Raw genomic sequence first — 18,335 nt, 5'->3', positions numbered from 1 at the left:
CTCACACCAGTTTACACTTAAACCCACTAAATGGTATCCATGTTTTGCTTTATATTTTTATTTATAGTCCTCTGTGATTAATTTGTTACCAGGACAGCTCAACTGTGGGGACAAAAATTATAATTACAATTATTTTGGCAAATACTGAAATTACATGTTGGTCACTTAGAGCAAGTTTCAGGAACTGACTCTCCATCGACAAAAGGTAGGACACAGGAATTTCTCATTTATGCATTTTTTTTTATGGTGAAAGATTCCAAAAAATACAAAACACGGCAGCCAAACAAAAGTATTTATGTTTCTTGAACCATTCAACATTTTGTCAGGTTATAATAATTAGCATATTAATAAAACATATTAGTTAATCTATTTTGTTTGTGTAGTAGACCACTAAAACATTAAAAAGAAAAAGGAAAAGGATACATGGTTTTCAACCTTCTGCATAAATAAAAATCAAAGAAGCGTTTTCTGCTTCTGTTTTTTTATTCTCTCTTTACTCTGATACTCCTTGATAAAAATCCAGCGTAGTGCTGTTGAGACAAGTGTCCTCTACAAGTCATGAAGGGGACAAAGCAACTGTGAAAGAATTTACTCAAAGAATTTGACCAAAACAGATTTTATTTTGGCAACATGAAAAAACTCTGTGCAGCAAAACTGGTACTACCAAGTAATGACTTGAATATAAATGCACACCTGTCTGGTTTTTGTCATTACAAAGCTTTGAAAACAGTTTCCTTTAACCTCAACGTCACCATTATGTGTGACCTTGTGTCCCATTAGGTGACATGTGAAAAAGTTTGAGTATAAATACTTTTACAAGCCATTTTATGATTACTTGGAGGTGAAATCACATTATTTCCTTTTAATTTCAATATGACAGTAATTTTAGTGATTATTGTTATCTCCTCACATATTTAAAGTTAGAGCTTATGAAGTGCTAAAGAAGTGAAACAGCAAATCAATACAACCATGATACAGCTTATCAGCTGCCTTTATAAAAAAAAACAACCTAGCTTTCCCTTCAGATAGCTCTACACCCAGTGATGACAAGGTGCCCTGATTCTCACCTGATAGCTCACTCACTATGATTCTTATCGTATGTAAGAAGTGCTAATTGAAAAAATGAAAAATGATAAAATAAAAATGAAATAAACTCTAATAGCTGAAAAAAAAGACTGGGTCATTAGCAAGCACCTCAAAAATGACACTGCCAGCGTTTTTCACTGATCTCAAGATTAATTGTGAATCCAAAAGACAGCTTGTCATTTTGTCCCATCAAATCACATCATACTTGATGCATCCCAGTGTGGCATCACATTATGTAAGATTTCCATGGCTGTCAGCCATGGTATCAATCAACCGTGTGGCTTTTCATGTGGTCAGAGGGTTTCAATGTTAGGCACAGGTTGTTCAGAGATCAGATGTCCGCAGATGCAATCAAGCTGCATGGAGGCACTGTGTCCCAACTTACAAAGAAATGCATTTTGACATTTGCTCTTCAGATTATACATGCAGCTCTTCCCATAAATCTGACATAAAATGTCTCATTGTAGAGAATTTCCTGAATGTATAACACCCTGTCATCATATTCCAGCCACTCTGTGAATCACTATGTATACTCATGTTCGGCTTGTGTTTGCATAATAATACTCAGCTACTAAGAAACATCGTTTTCTGATCTGCAGTAGTTATAATAAAGGCTTGCTCACCAAGCAGTGAGGAAACAGGATGTACAAAATGAACTCTATGGGCAAACCAAACGCAGATCGTGAACTTAATCTACCACCCTCAAAGGTTTCAGGGTGCTGTCACAGCATTTAACCTACAGTTTGACTTCTCAGAGACAAGGCCAACAATATACAGCTGTGATTTAAAGCAGAATTCTGAATCCTACAAGACTTAATGCTTCATTTCTGTCTTTTAGTGTACTTGATGAAAAACTACTTGGATCACAGCACTGCTGGTATTAAAGGACACTACCAACTAAAACACGAGGACTTGTGTTTAAGCATTCAGTTCAGCCTTTTCATAATTTTGTCTCATTACAGATAAAGTGATGGATGTGATGGATTTTAATGTAGGGGTATCAAAGTAGAGCCTGCATCGCACCTTTCAGGTTTTTATTTACAAAATGGGTTTAAAAGTCAAAAGCATGGCATTCCTCACTTCATAACTATCCACAACTTTCTTTGGTTCATCATGTACAATTGTAATGAAACACATTAAAGTTTGTGGTTGTTCACAGGGTGTTAATAGTGTCTATGACTGAAAACACGAAACACATTGAAATCGGATGTTGACCTTCACACAGATTTCTTCTAACTCAAAAACAGAATGTCAAATGGGAGCAAGTTTTGAGGAAGGTCAAAGAGGATGTGCTCATGTTGCTTCTGCAAAACTGGCAGCAGCTAAAACAATGATTAACAAACATGGCCTTTGTACTCCTTCTATCTTTCTTTCTGGTTCCCCTTTTCTCCCTGTTTTTGTTTTACTGTTGTTCCTGCTTTGAATGAGGTTAGAAACTCCTGAAGTTTATCTCTGCTCCTGTTCTCGCTAGTAGCCTCGCTGCTTCTCTTGACTATTCTTTAATTAAACTTAAAAAGACTTCAGAGCAAGCAAAGTCATCTCCTCACTAATTATCAGAGGAGCTATTGTGTAGAAACTGAGGAGAGACAGAAAGGTGTAGAAAAAAAGGCAATGGGCATAAGAGGAAAGCAGTGATTAAACAGAAGGTTTCAAAGAAAACTGAACTAGAGAGAAGCTACTGAAAGCAGATATGCTCTAGACAAGAGCAGGAAAACAGAGTTCTATGGTTTCTGGAGGGCATTTATTTGAGTGCAGCAGTTCGTATCTTTCAGCTTATCATAAATATCACTCAACCGTCATCCTCGTTCATGTTCATTCATGTTCATCATGGCAGCAAACCAAAGAACGAGAGCTGTTACATTTTCAAACTCGGCTGATCCAACACTTCTGATGCTGATGAAGTATAAAAGACTCAGCGTAAAGCAAAAGAAAAACTCTTGCAGAGTACTAGGATCAGTTTTCTAATCCAACCCAAGGGAGAATAAAAATTATATCTCCAAACAGTATGCGAAAAAAAGGAGGCATAGATTATTGATAATGTTTCTGCATTGGCTAAGCAAATCTGGTCCTCAGACGTTTGGTATCTGGGTTTTGATTTTCAGTTGTGTGTATTTTGACCTCTTCCGCAGTGTTTATGATGTGTTCAGCTCTATTCAATTAGTCTCCTACCCTCAGCTTTTTTCTCTCTCTCCTCACTTCAGCTGCAACTAATTTCATCTGATTAGTTCACCTGGTTTCTTGGTCATCTTCCTTTCCCACTTCAATATTTAAGCCCTTGACAACTTTCCATTCTCTGCGGGATTCTTCCGTTTTCTGCATGTTCTCAGTTGTTCCATTTCCCCTACATTGTTCTATGCCCTGTTTCCTTCAGATCAACATTGTATTTTCTGTAAACTTCATTATGAAAAGACTCTTCACTTCATCCCTCTGCCACTGCATTTGGGTCCCTCCTAAAACCCAACACAACACATAGCCAGTTAAGAAGCTGTGCAGCACCCAACTGTATGGCTTTCTAATGGTTGCAAGACTTTACCTGCCTCTATATCAGTACAGTTGGCTAACAACATTTTCTTAAATAACCAGATTTAGCATTAACATTTGTGATTTTTTTGAATAAGTAAAATAATATTTATTTATTTATTTATTTAGATAACCCTAAGTTCACAGGAAATCAGCTTCAGTCATTTTTATGGAGTGATGTTATTTACAGTGGGGTGTGCATTTGTACTCAGCACTTGCACTCTCCAGTGCATTGTTCTCAGAATCACATGATTAGTAAACAAAGTCTAGTTACAATCTTTGTGTAATCTTATCTCAGTGTAAATCGAGCAGTTCTGTGAAGGCCTCAGAAGTTTCTTAGAGAACATTGGTCAGCAAAGACTTGAGAGTGGGAATGGAGGTTCAGTTTCCAGCAGAACAACAACCCCAAACATACAGCCAGAGCTACTGTAACATGGAATGGTTCAAATTACAGTGCTTCACTATATTAGAATGGCCCAGTCAAAACCCAGAACTAAATTCACTCTGTGGCAACACAAAATGAATATTTAGGCACTTTCCTCCCAATTGTGCACAAGACTTTAGGGGTTTAATACAAACACACTGTGACACAGGCATTATTATATTTTCTTTATATTATGCCAAAAGGTGCAGAAGTTACCTTCTGTTGCATCAAGCTGCAGAGCTGCACTGGTGCATCATCAGACTCAGGTTAGTAAAAATAAAACTATTTCACTAAACCGTGGTGATTAATGACTTCTTTTTCAAGATAAAATACAGGAAATATTGATAAAGTGAAATATAAATTCAACATAAATGCAAGATTAATAATGTGAGGTTGCTTGATCTTAGTTAAGGGAGTACTAAAAGGAGACAAGTATTATCTGATACTCCCCACATAGTTTGGATTTCTGTAAGCTTTTTTGATAAGAAATACTTTTTATTATTATGTATCATTTACTTCAAAAGTCCCCCGTTTTTATTCACTTGTGTACATCCCGTGTCTGTGCATGCTGTAGTGATTTTGATACACCCACAGTATTATTGTACTAAATATATTTTCTTTTTTCCTCTTCATGAAATATTCATAAGTTGTTTTTTTAAACATTGTTGACCCCATTGATCTTGATCTGTGCGTCTTGCTTTTGTATCCAAGCTGAGACACACATAAGTATACAAAGATATTGTGTGTAGCTGAAAGATTCAGCAGCAGGTGCTGGAGTGAATTCTGGTTCACTATGACAGATAGATTATACCAGTTCCCTAAGCACCAGGGAGGATATTAAAACAGTATATAGTTTATAAAAGGGCATGTATGACTTCAGGTTTTCAAGAAGACAAACGGTATAGAAGAGCAGAGTAACAAATCCTCTTCTTCAACTCCTCTTACAATAATGGGACTCTTCTCATGTTTCTTTGTCTTTTCCTAACCCTGACATGCACAAACACCTACCAACACAAACACACCTCCACAGGGTTCCCCAGGGGAGCTCTGGCATTCCTCTTTCTCCTGCTATGGCAACACTTCATCACTCAAGTCAATTTGTTTCACAAATTTAGCCATTTGCACTACTGAATGCAGCTTTGCAAAAAAGCAAAGGGAAGAAATCATACAATGGATGAATGTAGAAATCTGATGAAACACAAAGGACCTTATTCAACTAAATAAACTTTCAAAAGTGGTATCTATAATATCACTTCCAATATACAGTGCTATGCACAAAACATGTTTCACATTTTATTACAACCACAAACTACAAGTATTACTTTGGGATTTTATGAGATAGATGAAGGAGCAGCAGAGATCCACAGTTCAGGTGGAAGTATTTGTTAGCAGGACAACTTTTAGTTATGTAGTCCACAAATCCGGCCTTGATGGAAGAGCAGCAAGAAGAAAGCCATTAATAAAAGGAAGCCATGAGTGGTCCTGTTTGCAGTTTAAATCTAGCCACAAACCAGGTAGGGAACAGAGAACACAACATGTGGAAGACGAGACAATAATGGAGCCTTTACCAAATACATAAAGTAATCCTAGACCGGCCGTTCCCAAGCAGAAACAGGTTGGTGGCAGAATCATGCTGTGGGGATGGTTTTGTTCAGTAAGTACTTGTCAGAGTTGATGGATGATGGATGGAGCTAAATACAGGACGATGTTTGAATGAGCATCCTTTGTTTTCATTTTGTTCAAATCATCTGAACTCATATCAAAAGTAGCTAATGACATTCTTAATTAAATGTACTGTGTTTTTATCTGTATGATTTGTTTTTGTTTTGGTCTATTTTATCACAATTTAAATATATGCTCTGTTTTCATGAAGCACTTGGTGATTTTCATCTGTAAAAGGAATATGAAGATAAAATGTTATACAAATTTTACTTACTACAAAAGACTTGAGACTAGGGTCAAGGCTCACCACCCCACAGGACAGTAACCTTACACATACAGCCAGAGTTATAATGGTACGGTTTAGATCAAAGCATATTCATGTGTTAGCATGGCCCAGTCAAAGCTCAGACATAAATCCAAAGACATAAATTCCAGACATAAATCCAAATGTAAATCTGTGGAAGGGATGCTCTTCATCCAAACTGACTGAGCTTGAGCTATTTTGCAAAGAAGAGCAAAAATGTTCAGTGTCTAGATGTTCAAAATTCATAGAGACATATAACAAAAAAACTTGCAACCGTGGTTGCAGCAAAAGCCGGGCCTGACTCAGGAAGGCTCAACACATATGCACACCCCACTACAAACCTTACAGTTATGTTCTACTTTGTGTTGGTCTATCACAAAAGGCCAACAAAACAAATTGAAGCTTGTGATTGTGACAAAATAAACAAGTTTAAGGTGTATGAATACATCTGAGAGGCGCCGTAATAGCTAAAACTATTAAAAGTCAGAGGGACTACATGCAGACTACACTTTCTGCTTCTTGCTTTAAAAAGTAATTTTTTTGACAAATCATTGGTCTGCAGCAGCATTTTCATGCTGGAAATGCTATTTTCTTTAAAGGGAGCACAATACTGCAGCTATAACACCAGGTCCCTGTGTTTTGTTAACAAACTACAGGCTGATTCACCCTCAGAGGACATCAATTGTGTATACAGGTCAGCCTGGGTGTAAACTTCAAGCAGACGTCAAGCTGCAACAAAACAGAAATGCAATAAGAACCAATAAAGATTTGTGATAAAAATTGATTTAACTAGAATTAGAGAGTAGTGGTGCATATTGTCAAGAAATGTCATGGGAGACAGACTTAAAGATAAATTTGTTGTTGTGTCTTTACTTTGCAAAAGTAACATAATCTGAATATTTATATGGAGGAGACAAAAACATATCTGCAAGGACTTTCATTTTTATTGACATTTCAAACATTTAAGCACACGCAGGAACTAAACCTGTGACAGCAAGTCGTAGCTACTGTCTACTGTGCAGAGAAACCAAAAATGCAAATCAACTGCCCATCAAATCCCGCCTGGCGTCGTGACGTTTGTGACAGAATATCACATGAATACGCTGTTTGATGGGGAAGTACGCAAGTGAAACAGTGTTCAAAAAAGGAAGTACTGCATTTTAAAGTAGGCAGCAATTGTATTGCATTTCACAGTGTAAATATTTAAAGAGCACTTCTCAGCTGACATATTGAAAATGTAAACTGCATCTGTTGAGGTGAAAACCCCCAAAACCCTCCAAGCTTTTCAAAACTTGAAAAATACATTACTTATATAAGAAATAATTTCACAGAAAGAATGAAATTCAGAGCGACACTAATAACTAAATAAAATAAACTAAATGAAAGTGAAATAAGGTGTTTTTGATACTGTTTTAGAAGTCATTTTGTCGATGCTAATCTAATATGAACTTAATATCATAATATATATCAAATAAAACACGTCCTTCTAGTATAAGATAATTATCTCCGTGGACACAGATTCCAGTTAGATATTTAGTCCAACAAAAGAGTGGAAACAAACACCAACAGGATATCTAATCTAACAGATGAATTAGGCATACTGTTTAATCAGAGTAAAAGTAAGAAGAAACTCACCTTCCGTTCCATTATCTGCAAAGATTTCAGTGGAACAAATCCATGATGACTCTGCTCAGTGTATCTTGGTGTTTCTGTTTGGAGTCTGCAGCTGAACACTACCACCAAGTGGAAACCACAGTGCAGCACAAACTAAGGTGCTCTTATACTGGCTATCAGACGAAAGGCAAAACCCATTCTCTTCCAGCAGGACTTTACTCATTTTTACACAATATTAACAGGGTAGATCATCACATGGACATCCTAATTAATGAGTAATTAATGTGGGAATATCCAGTCTCCTCCTCTCTCCTGCTCTCTGTGTCAGATGTTCAGTTACTCCTCTGCCTCCTTTAGTGATAATGGGACGTGTAATAAATGTAGCATTTTTGTAGCTTTGGAGGCGAGGGTGTCGGAATTGGAGGCCCGGCTCCGCGCTGTTGAAAAACCAGCACATAGCGGAGGCCCCTTAGCCAGCGCGGAGCCACCGAGGGTAGCTCCCCGTAGCTGTCCTCCAGCAGAGCCCGCACAGCCGGGGCCTCAGGCTGGCTGGGTGACGGTACGTAGAAAGCATAGTCCTAGATCCCAGCCCACAGGTCACCACCAACCCGTCTGCGTTTCTAACAGATTTTCCCCGCTCAGTGACACACCCGCTGAGAAGCCAACTCTGATAATTGGCAGCTCCATAGTCAGAAACGTGGCAGTAGAGACACCAGCGACCATAGTCAAATGTCTGCCAGGGGCCAGAACGGGCGACATCAAATCATACCTGAAACTGCTGGCTAAGGATAAGCGTAAATTCAGTAAGATTGTTATTCACGCTGGCGGGAATGACACCAGGTTACGTCAATCGGAGGTCACCAAAGTTAGTGTTGCTTCGGTGTGTAAGTTTGCCAAAACAATGTCGGACTCCGTCATTTTCTCTGGTCCCCTCCCTGATCTGACCAGTGACAACATGTTTAGCTTCATGCTGTCATTCAACCGCTGGCTGTCTAGGTGGTGTCCAGAAAACAATGTGGGTTACATTGATAACTGGCGAACATTTTGGGGAAAACCTGGTCTGATCCGAAGAGACGGCATCCATCCCACTTTGGATGGAGCAGCTCTTCTTTCTAGGAATCTGGCTGAATTTATTAGTTCTCCAAAACTCTGACAACCCAGGGTTCAGACCAGGAAGCAGGGTCGTAGTTTAACACTCCTCTCTGCAGCTTCTGTACTGCTACCCACCCATTACCCTATTAAGACAGTGTCTCCCCCACGGCCAAAATTGAATAGATTAAAAAATTAACTAAAAGGAGGAAATAAGGAAAATCTAATAAAAATAAACACAACTCAGACCGAAAAGAAAAATAAAACAATGAAATGTGGCTTACTGAACATAAGATCTCTCTCTTCAAAGACTTTGCTAGTTAGTGACCTGATTTGTGACAACCAGATTGATTTATTTTGCCTCACAGACACCTGGCTGCAGCAAGAGGATTATGTTACTATAAATGAGTCAACTCCTACTAATTATTTAAATTTTCACATTCCTCGAAATACTGGGCGAGGACGAGTAGGAACCATCTTTCAGTCCGATTTATTGATTAGTCCCAGACCAATCAATAGCTACAACTATTTTGAATATTTAATCCTTAGTTTTCCTCATCCAAATTGCAAAGCACTAAAACCACTTCTGTTTGTTGTTTTCTATCGTCCACCAGGCCCTTACTCTCAATTTTTAGATCAGTTTTCAGACCTTTTATCTGATTTAGTGTTAAATACAGATAAGGTTATTATAGTGGGGGATTTTAACATTCATGTTGACACTGAAAGTGATAGCCTAAATATAGCCTTTAATGCTATCTTAGACTCAATTGGCTTTGCTCAAAACATTAACAAACCTACCCACCTTTGTCTTCATTCTTTGGACCTTGTGCGACATAACAATATTTTCTCATAACCCTGTCCTGTCTGACCATTTTTTAATAACCTTGGAGTTTAATTTAACCGAGTACTCCACACCTGAAAGAAAATTTCATTATAGTAGATCATTATCAGAAAATGCTGTAACAACCTTTAAAGAATCTGTTCCACTCTTGATTTCCTCATTATCACAGAAAAACACTGTGGAGGGCAATAATTTTGTTTCCCCTTCACAAATTGATTCTCTTGTTCATAGTGTTACTTCATCATTGCGTGATGCATTAGACAATGCAGCCCCCTTGAAAAAGAAGGTAATTATTCATAGGAGGCTGGCTCCATGGTTTAATTCAGAGTTGCGTACTTTAAAGCACAATGTTAGAAAATTGGACAGAAAATGGTGCTCTACACACCTAGAGGATTCCTACTTAATCTGGAAAAATAGCCTCCTGTTGTATAAAAAGACACTTCGCCAAGCTAGAACAGCTTATTTCTCATCATTAATAGAAGAGAACAAGAATAATCCTAGGTTTCTCTTTATTACAGTTGCTAAACTTACACAGTCATAGCTCTGTTGAGGCATCCATTCCCTTAGCTCTCAGCAGTCAAGACTTTATGGGACTCTTCCAAAATAAAATAGATTCTATTAAAAATAAAATCTTTGATATACTCCCAAAGATGATTCCTTCATCCTCAGCAAGTGAGACAACATTGGAAATAACTGCAGAACCTGAGTTGTGTTTGGACTGTTTTGAACCTGTGAAGCTTCCTGAGTTATCAGAAATATTAGCTTCATCTAAACCTTCATCTTGTATGTTAGACCCAATCCCAACCAAATTATTTAAGGAAGTGTTCCCTCTGATTACCAGCCCATTTTAGGTATGATTAACCTATCCTTAGTAAATGGATATGTACCACAGGATTTTAAGGTAGCTGTAATTAAACTTTTACTTAAGAAACCTTCGCTTGATCGAGATGACTTGAAAAATTACAGACCTATATCCAATCTTCCATTCTTATCTAAAATTCTTGAGAAAATATTTGCTAATCAAATGTGTGAGCATTTACACAGCAATGACCTGTTTGAAGAGTTTCAGTCAGGCTTCAGAGCTCATCATAGCACTGAAACAGCTCTGCTGAAAGTCACTAATGATATTCTTATGGCCTCAGATAATGGACTTGTGTCTGTACTTGTCCTGTTAGATCTCAGTGCTGCATTTGATACAGTCAATCACAAAATTCTCTTAGAAAGGCTGGAATATGCTGTAAGGATCAGGGGAACAGCGCTAGGCTGGTTTAAATCTTATTTGTCTGACAGATTCCAGTTTGTTCATGTAAATGATAAATCATCTTTAAACTCCAGGGTTAATTGTGGAGTGCCACAGGGTTCTGTACTTGGGCAAATTCTCTTTACTATATATATATGCTTCCAATAGGTCAAATTATCAGGCAGCACAGGATAAATTTTCACTGTTACGCTGATGATCCTCAGCTTTACTTATCCATAAATCCTGATGAACCCAACCAGTTAGATAGACTACAAGCATGTCTTGAAGACATAAAAACCTGGATGACTTTAAATTTTCTGCTTCTAAATTCAGACAAGACAGAAGTTGTCGTCTTTGGACCGGAGTCTTTAAAAAAGAAACTGCTTAGTCAATCACTTAACCTGGATGGCATTAAATTGACCTCTGATAATAAAGTTAAAAACCTTGGTGTTATTTTTGACCAGGACATGTCATTTAAATCCCATATTAAACAGGTTTCAAGGGTTTCCTTCTTTCACCTCCGGAACATTGCCAAAATTAGAAATATCCTGTCCAGGAGTGATGCTGAAAAATTAATCCATGCATTTGTTACTTCAAGGCTGGACTATTGTAATTCGTTACTATCAGGATGTCCACAAAATGCAGTTAAAAGCCTTCAGCTGATTCAAAACAAGAGTTCTGATGAAAATTTAAAAGAGAGATCATATTTCTCTTACTTTAGCTTCCCTTCATTGGCTCCCTGTTAAATCCAGAATAGAATTTAAAATTCTCCTCCTCACATATAAAGCCCTTAATGATTTAGCTCCATCATACATCAGAGATCTGATTGTTCCATATTTTCCTAACAGAGCACTTCGTTCTCAGACTGCAGGTTTACTGGTGGTTCCTAGAGTCTCTAGAAGTAGAATGGGAGGCAGATCTTTTAGTTATCAGGCTCCTCTCCTGTGGAACCAGCTCCCAGTTTTAGTCCGTGAGGCAGACACCCTGTCTACATTTAAGGCTAGGCTTAAAACTTTCCTTTTTGATAAAGCTTATAGTTAGAGTGGCTTAGGTTATCCTGAGCTATCTTCCTTATTTTTTACCTCCATCTTCTTCCCTCCCTGTTGGATGGAGTAAGGGGGAATCAGGTTTAGCCTAAACCGGCTCAGTTATGGTTGAGGTGCAAACACACCCTCCATTTCTGCTGTATGATCCCCGCTCTTTTCCAATGGTTACGGTCAATCTGACAGAGAGAGGTATCCCAATCATTGTGGTTTTTAGTATAACAATGGCCATCAGTGGGCTCTAGATGGACACCCTGTCTACTTTTAAGGCTAGGCTTAAAACTTTCCTTTTTGATAAAGCTTATAGTTAGAGTGGCTTAGGTTATCCTGAGCTATCTCTGTAGTTATGCTGCTATAGGCTTAGGCTGCTGGAGGACATAATGACCACTTTCACCGTCTTCGCTACATTCTCACACTACTCTCTAATTCTGCATTATTTGCTGTTACTTCAGTTTTTAACATTATGTTTTCTCTCTTTTCTCTTCCTAGAAGCTACAACTGGCCTGGCTCTGTGTCTGCCTGTGACACCTTTCTGGAGAGGGGCATTGTCCAAGCTTCTGCTGGCAACAACTTAATGCTCACCCTCTACCGATGATCCACATAGCCCTGTCTTTCAGTGTTTAACCCTTTCTCTCTCCTAGACATGGCAGTTGACTGAGCTTTTACTGTGACTAACTCTATGTGCTCTCTTTCATACTCTAACCTTGAAAACTGGCTCAGAGTTTTTCTGTTCTTTCTTTCTAGGTGAAACGACTAAAGGAGCTACATCCATTAACATTTACTTTTCCTTCCCATAGAAAGTACTCCTGGATCAGTGCTTCTTTGTTCTCTTTGTGTCTCTGCTCTGTTCTCTCAAACCCCCAGTCGGTCGTGGCAGATGGCCGCTCACACTGAGCCTGGTTCTGCTGGAGGTTTCTTCCTGTTAAAAGGGAGTTTTTCCTCTCCACTGTTGATACATGCATGCTCAGTATGAGGGATTGCTGCAAAGTCAACGCCAGTGACTGTCCAGGAGGAGTGAATGCTGCAAGTCACTGACTCGATGCAATCTGCTGGGTTTCCTTAGACAGAAAATCTTTTTATCCAATTTGAATAAATAACTGAATCTGACTGCACTGTTCAATGGTTACAATTAATTGGAATGTATGAACCTGACTGTTATGAAGTGCCTAGAGACGACGTGTTGTGAATTGGCGCTATATAAATAAACTGAATTGAATTGAATTAATGCAGGGATAGTTAGCGTTGCCTAATGTTTTCAGAGTGACTGACTTATAGACCATTCCGTTTGCTATTTCGTTTATGGGAAATAGTTACTTTCTTTTTTCTGCTATAAAGTGGCTAATTTGCCGATAAGGATGCACATGAAATAAATAACAATCCATTTGTTCCTCATTTTTTCCTTTGACTATTTAAACGTATTCCAAACTTCTTAAAACTTTACTGATATTTTGTTACTTTGGTCTGAAACCTGATTAATGTTGAGAAGGAGCAAGGATTGTAGTCATTTTCCCAATGGGAAGATTTGCTTTGTCTAATGTGTGTTTTAAAATCATCAGAAGTATAAAATTGCAATCCTGAAAACAGTAAACTTTGTTAAAATGAAGACTATAAATATCTGGTTTTAAATCATGCTCTAAATCAGGGAAATTGTGCTGTGCCAGCTGCCTGTAAAACTAATGTAGGTTATCTACTGGGATCCATAGTATATTATGTAGTTTTGAACTGTTGTATGAATAATCTGCTATTTAATCCATATAATGCAGCACAATTACTTTTCTAGATCAATATCTTTAATAACATAAGACAACTTACTTCATCACTGCGCCTTTAGCCAAATAAAAACTTAAGGGGTATATAATTCCATGAAAGATTAAAATTAAGGGGAAGTGAAAATGAAACCTGCACAATTATAGAAACTGACACCTTAAAACATTAGGAACAGAAATTAAATGTAAATAGAAATAGAAATATAAACCTGTGTATGTGTGTGGTTTTGTTTTTGTTACATGATGAGGTCCATTTTCTGACACTGATGTGAGGGGTGACTGCTCCCTGAGAGGACCAAAGCCAGGTCCCCATGAGGCAATATGCTATTGTTGGGGTAGGTGTTAGGTGTGTGTCTGTATGTTTGTGCATATCAGTGTTTGTGTGCACATTTGATAATGCAGATTTTCACCTCCCACTTCTCTATAATGTCTTTAATGACAGTCTCCCTATGATTCATCTTTATTTCCAATAATGTACTCAGGCTCTTTACAGAGATGAGCAGAGCTGCTTAAGCCCTCAATATCTGCAGCTGCATAAAACATAAACATAATTTATTTGTCATAATTTATTGCCATATCTTCTATCTTTTCAAAATGAATGAATAAATACATAAAATGTGTGATTTTTTTCAATATTGAAAGGCATCACTCCTAAACACTTTGTAAGTTCAGTTTGTATAAAGTTTAGTTCTACATTTTAACCCATATTTGTTTTTTATTGGTAGATAGTTCTAAAACAATATTCCAGGCATGGGAGGTTATTAACCAGACAAATATATCAGCAATACAAGAGTTTCATGATTTTAGCATCCTACCTCCCAAAAACACAATAAAGGCTGTATCTCCACTAGCATCACAAAACTAAAAATGATTCTAATATCTTTTATTCTTAAAGAATTTAAAGAATGTGAATCACACTTTGCCTGTGCAATCACATAAATGGCCCCAGAAGAAGAAGTAGCTGGTTTAGAAAATGGGTGGATGGGTGGATGGAAAAAACAATCACTGGCCCCTTTGCCAGAAAGAATGAAGACAAACATCAGGATTTTTTAAATAAGGTTCTTTAGAGAGATTAATTGTTTTGACACCAGAACAGAGAAGATGTTTGGCATAAACCGTATAAAACAATCCAGGAAAAGAGCCTCATGCTAACTGTGAATCTCTCATACATGAACCAGTGAGGGACAATGAAAACCAGGCAGCTAAAATACTGAGGGAAGTGGAGCATGAACCAATGAACTGGGAGAGGAGCTAATCAGGAGAATGTGAGACAGCTGGGGACCAGGGATGCAGGAGAACTGAAGGAGAGTGACTAATTAACAGAGAAGAGCAGGAAGTGCAAGGAGGTCACCAAAACACATCTAAATGAACTGAAGCAAGTAAACAATGAAACTAACTAAACAACATAAACAGGAGAGAACCAGATCTAAAAGGAAATGTAACTAGACATCTCTAACACTGGAACTCTGGAAGCAACAAAACTAAACAGAAGGAATCTAAAAAACATGAATAAACCCCTTAAGAAAAAGGAGACACTATTGGTAAAAAAAACAAAAAAGGAACCTAAGGCATAAATGGACTCTATAACATAGCAATGACCTAACACATATTTGTATATCCCCTGAGTTCTGGATGAAAACTAAAAGAAAAAAAGTCTTAGGCCAAGTCAAGCTCACGTCTTGATGCCATGGGATGATCTGAAACAAGCTGTACACGCAAGAAACCCCTCAAACATCTCACAGCTGAAAGTGAGGAGTGGGGCAAACCTTTCTCAGACTGATGTAGAAGACTGGTAGATGATTATAAGAAGTGTCTTATTGAAGTAAGGCCAATAAAACGGGACAAGCACTAACTACTGGGGAGTAGGTTCTCTTAACCTTTTCCTCAGATAGATTTCCCAATTTTGATTAGATTTATTATGTATTATTGAGTGAAACAGGGATATTTTGTTCTGCAATTGGCAATAAAAAAAAAAAAAAACATTCATATGTGAATATTTATAAAGAAATGAATGTTTACAGGGCTTCCTAAGTTTTACACATGGCTGAGTCATTATTGAAACTCTATGTGCTTTTAAGGGCACAATAAATGGGAAACAACGAATATCTGAGCATGAAATTGGGAATGTTTTATGTGACTTTGGAACCTGGAACAAGGTACCATGTGACACTTAAGTGAGTCGTAATAGGTCAGGTTTACAAAGGCAGCCTGTGGGATTTAATTATATGGAGCAACACTTGCAGTGAAACTAAGGACCTCTTCACATTTTTGACCTATTTAGAGTAAAAAATGGAAAATATAAATTCTATAGGCCACCCAAATGTAGCTTTCTCCCTTTTCTCTCTGTGTACAAACATCATACTTCAAGTGTAAGGGTGAGATAAATATTTTAAACTGTCAATATTAAAACTGATGAATGCTGTACAATAACACTACACAGTTCGGTATAAATATAGAATGTGTCATTATACTGTACAGGATCTAGCAGCATGCATGTCTTTGAGTTATCACCTGCATTCATTTTCCATTTCACAGGTCAGTGAAACATTTCCCGGAGGGGGTAATCAGCGCCTCCACAATGTTCCTGCTGCTAATCACCTCCTCACTGGGGAGCCAATCAGAGAAAATGTTCTGCATGCTGACATGCAGAGACCCAGCAACACAGCAACAGGAGAAGTACATATGCATGGATATAAACCATAGGAATCACATTGTAGGTGTTTTAGTCGTGCATGGACTTCCCCTATAGCTGTGTTGCAGAGTCTCTGCATGTCAGTGATGATGACATGCAGACACTCTGTAATATCATCATTGGTAGCTTTCTCTCTCATTTTCAGGCCAGGACATGGACATTTCCTATGATTATTTTTATTTTTTAAATGTATCACTGACCTATAAATTATATGCATAACAGAGAAATTGGAACACGCCTGTTTTAAAACGAAATATTAAACAGTTTATTTCTTTAATTTCTCTATGAAAAATACAAAGGAAATATCAAAAATACAATTTCAAACACAATGTGATTCCATAAGAACTCCTCATTGAAAACGTAGTATACAGTTAATGATAGGTCAGGTTTTAAATATTTTAACACCTGACCCTAAAAATAGGGCAAAAAGTAAGACCATGTCCCAACACTTTACTTCACGATGTTTCTCAGGAATGAAACAACACATTATTCACAAAATATTCTACAAAATCCATCAAATTTACTCCCAATTTATATTTGCTCTTGGGATATTTACAGTGCCCTGCGAAAGTACCCGGCCCCCTTGAACTTTTCAACCTCTTGCCACATTTCAGGCTTCAAACATAAAGATATAAAATTCGAATTTTTTGTGAAGAATCAACAACAAGTGGGACACAATCATGAAGTGGAATGAAATTTATTGGATGTGTCAAACTTTTTCAACAAATAAAAAACTGAAAAGTGGGGCGTGCAATATTATTTGGCCCCTTTTATTTTTGCAATAAGTAGGCTCCCAGTCCCATATTTCTAATTTTTTAAAAGGTTTAGTCAGAAATCACCTAGAAGGGTTATTTTTGCCTCTACTGGAGAGAAAGAAGCAAACAGTTTTAAGGACGACTCCGCCATCTTTTGGCACATGTCGGTTACTGCCAACTTGGTACCAAGCAAGCTGAAATGAAATGTCATAACTTTGTTGATTTTTTTCATTATTTGTTAATTTATGTATCTATTAGTTACAATTTTTAAAATGATTATTTTTCTCATGTGCTTGTATCTAACAGAGGTTTCCTACTTTCATTGCCTTATAGTTCTGGTAGTCTGTACAACTAATTATTGTAAAAAAAAAAAAAATCCAAACAAAACAAAAATCAGATGGTGGCAATAAGACTTAATGTGATGAAAAAAATTATTGCAAGACCTGAACACATCTAATGTATATTTGAATAATAGATTTTGCAAACTTCAACACTACACATGTACAGGTTGGACTACCTCTTTTGATATATTTTGTATGATATACAAAGAAAATATTAACATGCAAAGTTGTAGCGACTACAGATGGATCTTTCAGTGGGGCATCACATAATTTATAAAATGAACATTTTGGATGATTTTATTGAAAATAGGAACATGCCTTTTGATGCCATGTGCTCATATGCAAGACAAGTTTATTTATTTAGAACCATTCATACATATGCCTAGCAAAGTGCAAAATCAATACAGTGATGTGCAAACATTTAAACGGCATGAAGTTACTCTATATTTTTCCTGCATGGAGCTGGAGTTTGATTTTCTAATATTTCTAAATGGTTGTAGTACTTCACGCTTACCACAAGCCTTTGAAAGTTCTTCTTAGGACTTTTTTCACCCATTTTCTTCTGTCCAGTTGTGAGAGGCAACTTAAAGCTGTTCCCATCTGGATTAATTCTGCCCAATGTTCAGACTCAACAGCAGAAAAATTTAGAGATCAGGAATTGTCACCATAATTGGCAGCACTATATAATGAATGGAAGATTTAACAGGGTTCCTACACAGACAAAGAATGGCATTTGATTATTGGATCTTTAAGGTCTGGATGAGAATGGAAAAGGAAAAAAGTATGGAAAAATATTTGTATTTCCGAATTTTATTCTCCATTCCATCCTCCCACCCATCCATCCATCCATCCATCCATGAATCTGATTAAAGCAGAAATATCAAGCAAGAAGTTAAAGTGAAGTTTTTTAGTGCGAACTCATGAAACAGAAACTCATGGAATCTAAGGATTAAAATGT

The 18,335-nt window shown here is 37.3% G+C and overlaps 1 protein-coding gene across 1 annotated transcript in view; it reads right to left on the bottom strand.

The window, feature by feature from the left end:
• Positions 1-7,658, bottom strand: part of LOC124868410 (rab11 family-interacting protein 4B-like) — a 64,203-nt gene extending 56,545 nt beyond the window's left edge. Inside the window, exon 1 of the mRNA XM_047365645.1 lies at positions 7,632-7,658. Within this exon, the coding sequence (XP_047221601.1) occupies positions 7,632-7,643 (12 nt within the window). The 5' untranslated portion in view covers positions 7,644-7,658. The remainder of the gene's footprint in view (positions 1-7,631) is intronic.
• Positions 7,659-18,335: the final 10,677 nt, after the last annotated feature.

The sequence above is a fragment of the Girardinichthys multiradiatus genome, chromosome 5 (assembly GCF_021462225.1).
Source record: "Girardinichthys multiradiatus isolate DD_20200921_A chromosome 5, DD_fGirMul_XY1, whole genome shotgun sequence".
NCBI lineage: Eukaryota > Metazoa > Chordata > Actinopteri > Cyprinodontiformes > Goodeidae > Girardinichthys > Girardinichthys multiradiatus.
This window is presented reverse-complemented; position numbering and strand designations above follow the sequence as displayed.